This window comes from Heptranchias perlo, chromosome 23 (genome assembly GCF_035084215.1).
Source record: "Heptranchias perlo isolate sHepPer1 chromosome 23, sHepPer1.hap1, whole genome shotgun sequence".
In the NCBI taxonomy this organism is placed as follows: domain Eukaryota; kingdom Metazoa; phylum Chordata; class Chondrichthyes; order Hexanchiformes; family Hexanchidae; genus Heptranchias; species Heptranchias perlo.
In genome coordinates this window covers 1,006,857-1,016,599 of record NC_090347.1, presented here as the reverse complement: position 1 = coordinate 1,016,599, position 9,743 = coordinate 1,006,857, and the positions used below count along the sequence as shown (strand labels likewise).

The window sequence follows — 9,743 nt, the reverse complement described above, 5'->3', positions numbered from 1 at the left end:
CGTGTGATTATCAGGGGGTTTATACCCCGATACACTGAGTGATTATCAGGGGGTTTATACCCCGATACACTGAGTGATTATCAGGGGGTTTATACCCCGATACACTGTGTGATTATCAGGGGGTTTATACCCCGATACACTGAGTGATTATCATGGGGTTTATACCCCGATACACTGTAATTATCAGGGGGTTTATACCCCGAGACACTGTGTGATTATTAGGGGGTTTATACCCCGATACACTGAGTGATTATCAGGGGGTTTATACCCCGATACACTGAGTGATTATTAGGGGGTTTATACCCCGATACACTGAGTGATTATCAGGGGGTTTATACCCCGATACACTGTGTGATTATCAGGGGGTTTATACCCCAATACACCGTGTGATTATCAGGGGGTTTATACCCCGATACACTGAGTGATTATTAGGGGGTTTATACCCCGATACACTGAGTGATTATTAGGGGGTTTATACCCCGATACACTGAGTGATTATTAGGGGGTTTATACCCCGATACACCCTGCAACCCTCCCACTAACCGAGCACTGGCCGGGGATGAGGCCTGGGCCTTTCCTGCTCTGTGTGTGGGGCTCAGTCCCACACCAGGTGGGGTGTTCACCCTTTGACTGATCAAGGGGAACCTTCTCCATTAATTTATTGAGATCGTCATGTTTTGCTTGAGGGGGTGGGAGCATTTCTGTAATTTTATAAAAATACACATCGGGATGAGCACAATTGTGAGAAGTGTTCCCTCTCCTTTATTGAGACTGATATACAGCGAAGCACTTTAATAGATTCTCTCGGCACTGATCGCAGGAAGCCGGGCCTGGAATACAATCGCAGTGAGAGTGAGGCCATTCTCCCCATCATCCCCTCTGCAACCATCACACCGCCCGTCCCCTCATCTGCCTGACCTTTGCCCCTGGGGAATGCCTATTCCCCGAATGCAAAGATCATGGGGGCAGACTCCTGGTTTCCAAGATTCCCAGGTCAACGTTCCCATGGAAATGAGGAAAAAAGGGGGTGTTCCTAGAATCCCCCCCTCAATTTCTGGCAATGTATCCCGGGGTGTCCAGGCTGAGGGCCTCCATCCAACCGTAACTCTCCCCTCACACTCCCCTCACTCCTCACACTCCCCTCACTCTCCCCCTCACACTCCCCTCACCCCTCACACTCCCCTCACTCTCCCCCTCACACTCCCCCTCACTCTCCCCCTCACTCCTCACTCTCCCCTCACACTCCCCTCACTCCTCACACTCCCCCTCACTCTCCCCTCACTCCTCACTCTCCCCCTCACTCTCCCCCTCACTCCCCCTCACACCCCCTCACACTCCCCCTCACACTCGCCCACACTCCCCTCACACTCCCCTCACTCTCCCCCTCACACTCCCCCACACTCCCCACACTCGCCCTCACACTCCCCTCACTCTCCCCTCACACTCCCCTACACACTCTCCACCACACACACCCCGCTCACTACCCACACTCCCCTCACACTTGCCCACACTCCCCCCTCACTCCCCCCTCACTCCCCCACACTCCCCTCACACTCCCCCTCAAACCTCCTCACAATCCCCTCACACTCCCCCTCACTCCCCTCACACTCCCCCCTCACTCTCTTCTCACACTCCCCTCACTCTCTCCCCTCAATCCCCCACACACGCCCCCTCACTCTCCCCCTCACACTCCCCTCACTTTCCCCTCTCACTCCCCCTCACACTCCCCTCACCCCTCACACTCCCCCTCACTCTCCCCTCACTCCTCACTCTCCCCTCACACTCCCCTCACTCCTCACACTCCCCTCACTCCTCACTCTCCCCCTCACTCTCCCCTCACTCCTCACTCTCCCCCTCACTCTCCCCCCTCACTCCCCCTCACACTCCCCCTCACACTCGCCCACACTCCCCTCACACTCCCCTCACTCTCCCCCTCACACTCCCCCACACTCCCCACACTCACCCTCACACTCCCCTCACTCTCCCCTCACACTCCCCTACACACTCTCCACCACACACTCCCCCCTCACACACCCCTCACTACCCACACTCCCCTCACACTTGCCCACACTCCCCCCTCACTCCCCCACACTCCCCTCACACTCCCCCTCAAACCTCCTCACAATCCCCTCACACTTCCCCTCACTCCCCTCACACTCCCCCCTCACTCTCTTCTCACACTCCCCTCACTCTCTCCCCTCAATCCCCCACACACGCCCCCTCACTCTCCCCCTCACACTCCCCTCACTTTCCCCTCTCACTCCCCCTCACACTACCCTCACTCTCCTCTCACACTCCCCTCACTCTGCTCTCACTCTCCCCTCACACTCCCCCTCACACTCCCCTCACTCCCCCCTCACACTCCCCTCATTCTCCCCTCACACCCCCCTCATTCTCCCCTCACTCTCCCCCTCACACTACCCTCACTCTCCCCTCACACTACCCTCACTCTCCCCTCACACTCCTCTCACTCTCCCCCTCACACTCCCCTCACTCTCCCCCTCACACTCCCCTCTCACTCCCCCTCACACTACCCTCTCACTCCCCTCACTCTCCTCTCACTCTCCCCCTCACACTCCCCCTCACTCTCCCCCTCACTCTCCCCCTCACTCTCCCCTCCTTCACTCCCCCTCAATCTTCCCCTCACTCTCCCCTCACTCTCCCCCCACACTCCCCCTCGCTCTCCCCTTGCACTACCCCTCATGCCCCCTCACTCTCCCCCCTCACTCTCCCCCCTCACTCCCCCCTCACTCTCCCCTCTCACATTGTTTTGAGAAGTTAACAGGCGCAAAAGCTGCTGAGTAATTGTAGAATAAATGTGAAGCTTCATAAAGGCTGAGTCTGTGTCGGCCACGATGGTGACTGAACCTCGAGGGAGGATCTGAACCACCTGAAACACAAAGCAGTGATGAGTGACTGACGGCAGACATCTCCCCCAGACATCTCCCCCTCCCCCAGACATCTCCCCCTCCCCCAGGCATCTCCCCCAGACATCTCCCCCTCCCCCAGACATCTCCCCCTCCCCCAGGCATCTCCCCCAGACATCTCCCCCTCCCCCAGACATCTCCCCCTCCCCCAGGCATCTCCCCCAGACATCTCCCCCTCCCCCAGACATCTCCCCCTCCCCCAGGCATCTCCCCCAGGCATCTCCCCCAGACATCTCCCCCTCCCCCAGGCATCTCCCCCAGACATCTCCCCCTCCCCCAGGCATCTCCCCCAGACATCTCCCCCTCCCCCAGACATCTCCCCCTCCCCCAGGCATCTCCCCCAGACATCTCCCCCTCCCCCAGGCATCTCCCCCAGACATCTCCCCCTCCCCCAGGCATCTCCCCCAGGCATCTCCCCCAGACATCTCCCCCTCCCCCAGGCATCTCCCCCAGACATCTCCCCCTCCCCCAGACATCTCCCCCTCCCCCAGGCATCTCCCCCAGACATCTCCCCCTCCCCCAGACATCTCCCCCTCCCAGAAATCTCCCCACCCCCAGACATCTCCCCAGACACCTCCCCCTCCCCCAGACACCTCCCCCTCCCCCAGACATCTCCCCCAGACACCTTCCCCTCCCAGAAATCTCCCCACCCCCAGACATCTCCCCCAGACACCTTCCCCTCCCAGAAATCTCCCCACCCCCAGACATCTCCCCCAGACACCTTCCCCTCCCACAGACATCTCCATCCAATCTGCCCCCACAACTGGGGGTCGTTAATGATCCGCTCGGAGGCTCAGGGTGTGGGCAGATCACTCATTCACACTGCTCCCATTTCTATTCAAGTCTCTCCCCCCTCCCCTGAAGGTTCTGACTCTCTCCCCCCTCCCCTGAAGGTTCTGACTCTCTCCCCCCTCCCCTGAAGGTTCTGACTCTCTCCCCCCTCCCCTGAAGGTTCTGACTCTCTCCCCCCTCCCCTGAAGGTTCTGACTCTCTCCCCCCTCCCTTGAAGGTTCTGACTTGGTGGGGTACAGGTTCCATGGACAATGCCCACCCTCTGGTACCTTTCCCAACTGGCCATTCTGCCCTGCCTGAGCCTAGACAGTGAGTCTGAGTGGACTATTTGTCTGTGGCGGGCATCATGCCCAAACCGTATCCAGATCTCACCCTCCATTTCCACACATGTAGATTTCCGAGCAAGTGTGACTGAATCACGATCAGGAGCAGGAACCCTGGCTAATTTTATCCCCTCCCCAACCCAGGGTGTCTGAGACCACTTATCTCCCCTCCCCCACTACCTCTTGACTGACTCAGCATCGAGCCAGAGGTGGGACAAACCGTGCAGTCCAACACCTGGGCTTAAGGAAGGACTCACACACCTGGCACAGGTTATAGGGCAGAGGTATGAGGAGGGGAGATTGGACCTGGCTGAGTGTCACATAAGAACATGAGAAATAGGAGCAGGAGTAGGCCATTCGGCCCCTCGAGCCTGCTCCACCATTCAATCAGATCATGGCTGATCTTCGACCTCAACTCCACTTTCCCGCCCGATCCCCATATCCCTTGATTCCACTAGAGTCCAAATATCCAGAGAGTATCGGCCCATTCTACTCAATCTCTCCTCACAGGACAACCCTCTCATCCCAGGAATTAATCTAGTGAACCTTCGTTGCACCGCCTCCAAGGCGAGTATATCCTTCCTTAGATAAGGAGAACAAAACTGTACACAGTGCTCCAGGTGAGGTCTCACCAAAGCCCTGTATAATTGTAGTAAGACTTCCTTACTCTTGTACTCCAACCCCCTTGCAATAAAGGCCAGCATTCCATTTACCTTCCTAATTGCTTGCTGTATCTGCATATTAACTTTCTGTGATTCATGTACGAGGACACCCAGATCTCTCTGAACACAAACATTTCTTAGTCTCTTGCCTTTTAAAAAATATTCTGTTTTTCTATTCTTCCTACCAAAGTGAATAACCTCACATTTCCCCACATTATACTCCATCTGTCACTTTCTTGCCCATTCACTTAACCTGTCTATATCCCTTTGCAGACTCTGTGTCCTCCTCACAGCTTACTTTCCCACCTAGCTTTGTATCATCAGCAAACTTGGATACTTTACACTCGGTCCCTTCATCTAAGTCATTAATAGAGATTGTAAATAGCTGAGGCCCAAGCACTGATCCTTGTGGCACCCCACTAGTTACAGCCTGACAACCTGAAAATGACCCGTTTATCCCTACTCTCTGTTTTCTGTCCTTTAACCAATCCTCTATCCATGATAATATATTACCCCCAACCCCATGAGTCACACCCCCGGATTTCCGGCATTGAAAGCTTGTGCTCCCGTTCCTGATCCCTCTCCCAATCCCACTCCCGATCCCACAATCCCACTCCTGCTCCCGCTCCTGCGTCCCCACTCCCGAACCCAATTCCAATGCCTCATCCCTAGGATTCCAGCTGTTTCCTCATGGGTAGGGGGAAAGAAAAGAAAATCGTAAATGGACCAGCACCGCAACCAATCCCGTGCTTTTCCCAGCAAGGGGGGGGTTATAAACAGAAGTTTTGGACAACAACTTGCATTTATATAGCACCTTTAACGTAGTGAAACGTCCCAAGGTGCTTCACAGGAGTGATTATCAAACAAAATCTGACACCGAGCCACATAAGGAGATATTAGGACAGGTGACCAAAAGCTTGGTCCAAGAGATAGGTTTTAAGGAGTGACTTAAAGGAGGGGAGAGAGAGGAGGAGAGGTTTAGGGAGGGAATTCCAGAGCTTAGGGCCCAGGCAGCTGAAGGCACGGCCGCCAATGGTGGAGTGATTAATATCGGGGATGCACAAGAGGCCAGAATTGGAGGAGCGCAGAGATCTGGGAGGGTTGTAGGGCTGGGGGAGATTACAGAGATAGGGAGGGACGAGGCCATGGAGGGATTTGAAAGCAGAGGGGTGGGAATTTTAAAATCGAAGCATTCCCAGACCAGGAGCCAATGTAGGTCATCGAGCACAGGGGTGATGGGAGAACGGGATTTAGTGCAAGTTAGGATAATTGTCCGAGGCATGGAATCTGACACAAGGAGGAGAAAAAGCAAAAAATAAAAAAAGCAATATTTATCCCTCTACCAACATCACTGAAACAGATGATCTGGTCATTATCACATTGCTGTTTGTGGGATCTTGCTGTGCACAAATTGGCTGCCGCGTTTCCCACATTACAACAGTGACTACACTTCAAAAGGTACTTCGCTGGCTGTAAAACGCTCTGGGACGTCCCGAGGTTGTGAAAGACGCTGGAGAAATGTGAGTCTTTCTTTCCCTGGTGATTTGACACTCACTGACCTTGGATATAAACTTTAGTGAACAGGTGATGTGAGTTTGCTCATGGGATATTGGTCAACTCCTCGCGGGCTTGGACTTCTGATGACACTATAGACAGAATAAACAGACGGGCATGTGTGTGTGAGGTTCGAGGGTGTACAGACTGATGGCATTACCTGCAGGGGCAGTGCCAGGCTGTTCTAGACTGGGTGCACCCAGTTTCTGTTGCAGTGAGGTTTACAGTGAGGATTCAGCCAATGTTCATAAAACTGCTCCTCTGATCGTCTCTCCAAGGTCTGCAGGTATAGCAGGTATTCCTGTGTTTATAAAATGAAATAAGAATAAGTTCGCGGTTATTGTGGCCTTTCCCGTGTCACACACGGGCCTCTGGAACAGAGAATTCTCGAGCAGTGTTCCCGTCACTCAATCACATCAACAATTACAGCTGACATTAGTTTGACTGTAAGTTTCCCATGGGCACCAGTCACTCCTCAGTACCCAATCACCGCTCTCCAATACCCAAACCAATCACCGCTCTCCAATACCCAAACCAATCACCGCTCTCCAATACCCAAACCAATCACCGCTCTCCAATACCCAATCCAATCACTGCTCGCCAATACCCAAACCAATCACCGCTCTCCAATACCCAAACCAATCACCGCTCTCCAATACCCAAACCAATCACCACTCTCCAATACCTAATCCAATCACTGCTCTCCAATACCCAAACCAATCACTGCTCTCCAATACCCAATCCAATCACCGCTCTGCAATACCCAAACCAATCACTGCTCTCCAATACCCAAACCAATCACTGCTCTCCAATACCTAATCCAATCACTGCTCTCCAATAGCCAAACCGATCACCGCTCTCCAATACACAAACCAATCACCGCTCTCCAATACCCAAACCAATCACCGCTCTCCAATACACAAACCAATCACCGCTCTCCAATACACAAACCAATCACCGCTCTCCAATACCCAAACCAATCACTGCTCTCCAATACACAAACCAATCACAGCTCTCCAATACCCAAACCAATCACAGCTCTCCAATACCCAAACCAATCACAGCTCTCCAATACCCAAACCAATCACAGCTCTCCAATACCCAAACCAATCACAGCTCTCCAATACACTCCACTTGTAAACCACTCACACACTCACAAACGCACACACACCCACAAACACACACCATCACACAGTCACACCCACCCACACTCACACCCACCCACACTCACACCCACTCACACACAACCACACACACTCTCACAAACACTCACACACACAAACACCACAAACACACTCATACACCCTCACACACCCACACACATATTCACACACCCACACACACTCGCACTCATACACACAGACACACTCACACAGACACACTCACAGACACAGACTGTGTGACTGTTCAACAACAGGCCCTTGGGTTAGTCACAGTGAGACTGTTCAACAGGAGCTTTGCAATCTAACTTTCACAGCCCACTGCTTGTGTCTGGTCACACATTCTGACTGGTATTTATGCTGCACATTTGGGGACTGATTGGCAGAGTCACTCTGCACTGAGGTATCTTGATCAAATGTCACGGGATTTCACAGCACTCATTGGGCCAGCTCTCTCACACCCAGACCGCCCCCAGACTGCCCCCAGACCCAGACCGCCCCCAGACCCAGACTGCCCCCCAAGACCCAGACCCAGACAGCCCCCAGACCCAGACTGCCTCCCAGACCCAGACTGCCTCCCAGACCCAGACTGCCCCCAGACCCAGACTGCCCCCCAGACCCAGACCAACCCCCAGACCCAGACTGCCCCCAGACCCAGACCAACCCCAAGACCCAGACTGTCCCCAGTCCCAGACCAACCCCCAGACCCAGACTGCTCCCAGACCCAGACTGCCCCCAGACCCAGACCCAGACTCAGACCAACATTGACACCCAGACCGACACCGACACCAACAACTAGCACCAACACCAGCCTCACTAGGTTAAAGAATTGCCCTCTATACCCTAACCGGTTAAATGCTCTGTGCCATTGCCTGTAGCACTAATTCTAACAGAATAAACCAGATACCCTCATGGGCTCGTCCGGGAATCCCGCTTTCAGTGGCCTGTCACTCCGCTTGGTCCGTAGAAGCTGCTTTGCCTCCTTCTCGGTTAAAATGGGGGACATGTCTGAGAAAACGAAGGAAAGAAAAGGAATGTTTTGTGATAAAACTGAATCAAAGAAAGCAGCAGCTCTGCTCTGGGCTTGGCGTGGTGTTTATTAAAGAATCCATGGTACAATGTACAAAGTGGCCTTTCATTGCAGTCAATCCCAGGGTGCGATCTCGTGTTACAGACCCTCAGGAGCAGGCTGCCAGCTCACGGACTAGATCATTTAAAGAAAATAATTTGAAATGGGCAGTAATGGCAGGGAATGGTGGACATGCACAGCAGATTGATCGGCCTCTGAGAGGGAAGAATTGAGGATGAGGTGTGGACAGAGACCTTTGTTCAGGAGTTTCAGCCCCAGGCAGAGCAGTAGGCACTGTGACAGCAAGTCTACACAGGAGGAAATCTCACATAGTCACTGAAAAATACCGCAGATACCCAGTAGCTGAATCCCCCTTAATATCCACCCAAATTCATGCACAAATATCCAAATGTTGCTCATTTGCATTCTGCAATATTTGTAAAAGTTAGTTGAAATATTTTAAAATTATATTTTATAACTGAAAATGTCAGCAGTAATTTTATTAATGGAATTAATTACCTGTGAGGAGGGCCAGCCAGGCCAAGCACAGGCAGAAGATCAGAAATCGTCCCATTCTGTGTATCACACGGTGCCCTCGGTGTCTGTCTGTCTGTCCGCTCTCCAACTCACTCTTGCTGCCAGTCCAACCGGGCTACGGACTATAAATTTCCACGTCACCTGTGTGCTGTTTTCATAACCTCTGGTTATTTGGCAGCTGGGAAGCTCCAGTCAGTCAGTCAGTGTGTGAGAAATTCGAGCCTGCTCTGAACCTCCTCACACACTGTCTCACTGCAGGAACGGATAATTCACCCCAAAAACCACAGGGGAGAAACAGACCATGCACCAACCCCGAGATAGAAACATCACACAATTCTCACCCTTTCTAAACCTTCAGTGGAATTCTGGCACACCAATTTACTTTGATATATAAGTAACACATTTCGATTCTATTCCAGTATTCGTAAATCCATTCGCTCAGACCTGATATTCTGCAATTATTTGTGGGCTTCTTAAAAATTCTGGGTGATTTTTTTGTCACCACACCAACCGGAACACCCAACACCAACCGGAACACCCAACACCAAACCCCCAACACCAACACCCAACACCAACCGGAACACCCAACACCAAACCCCCAACACCAACACCAACACCAACCGGAACACCCAACACCAACACCAACCGGAACACCCAACACCAACACCAACCGGAACACCCAACACCAACCGGAACACCCAACACCAACACCAACCGGA

General features: G+C 53.0%; 1 protein-coding gene across 1 annotated transcript; it reads right to left on the bottom strand.

The window, feature by feature from the left end:
• Nucleotides 1-2,778: 2,778 nt before the first annotated feature.
• On the bottom strand, nucleotides 2,779-9,162 carry c23h17orf67 (chromosome 23 C17orf67 homolog). Its single transcript, XM_068003789.1, has 4 exons — nucleotides 9,007-9,162; nucleotides 8,326-8,426; nucleotides 6,419-6,559; nucleotides 2,779-2,890 (listed from the first exon to the last, which is right to left on the bottom strand). Exons 1-3 carry the CDS (start codon nucleotides 9,059-9,061, stop codon nucleotides 6,443-6,445), a joined length of 273 nt encoding a protein of 90 aa, XP_067859890.1. The 5' UTR covers nucleotides 9,062-9,162; the 3' UTR covers nucleotides 2,779-2,890; nucleotides 6,419-6,442.
• Between the last annotated feature and the right edge of the window lie 581 nt (nucleotides 9,163-9,743).

What these genes read in the sequence shown, in the direction of transcription:
- c23h17orf67 (XM_068003789.1), bottom strand. Translation starts at nt 9,061, where the DNA reads ATGGGACGATTTCTGATCTTCTGCCTGTGCTTGGCCTGGCTGGCCCTC. An exon ending in CTGGCTGGCCCTCCTCACAG is followed by an intron (nt 8,427 to 9,006) that starts GTAATTAATTCC and finishes TCGTTTTCTCAG; the next exon opens with ACATGTCCCCCATTTTAACC. An exon ending in TCCCGGACGAGCCCATGAGG is followed by an intron (nt 6,560 to 8,325) that starts GTATCTGGTTTA and finishes TTATAAACACAG; the next exon opens with GAATACCTGCTATACCTGCA.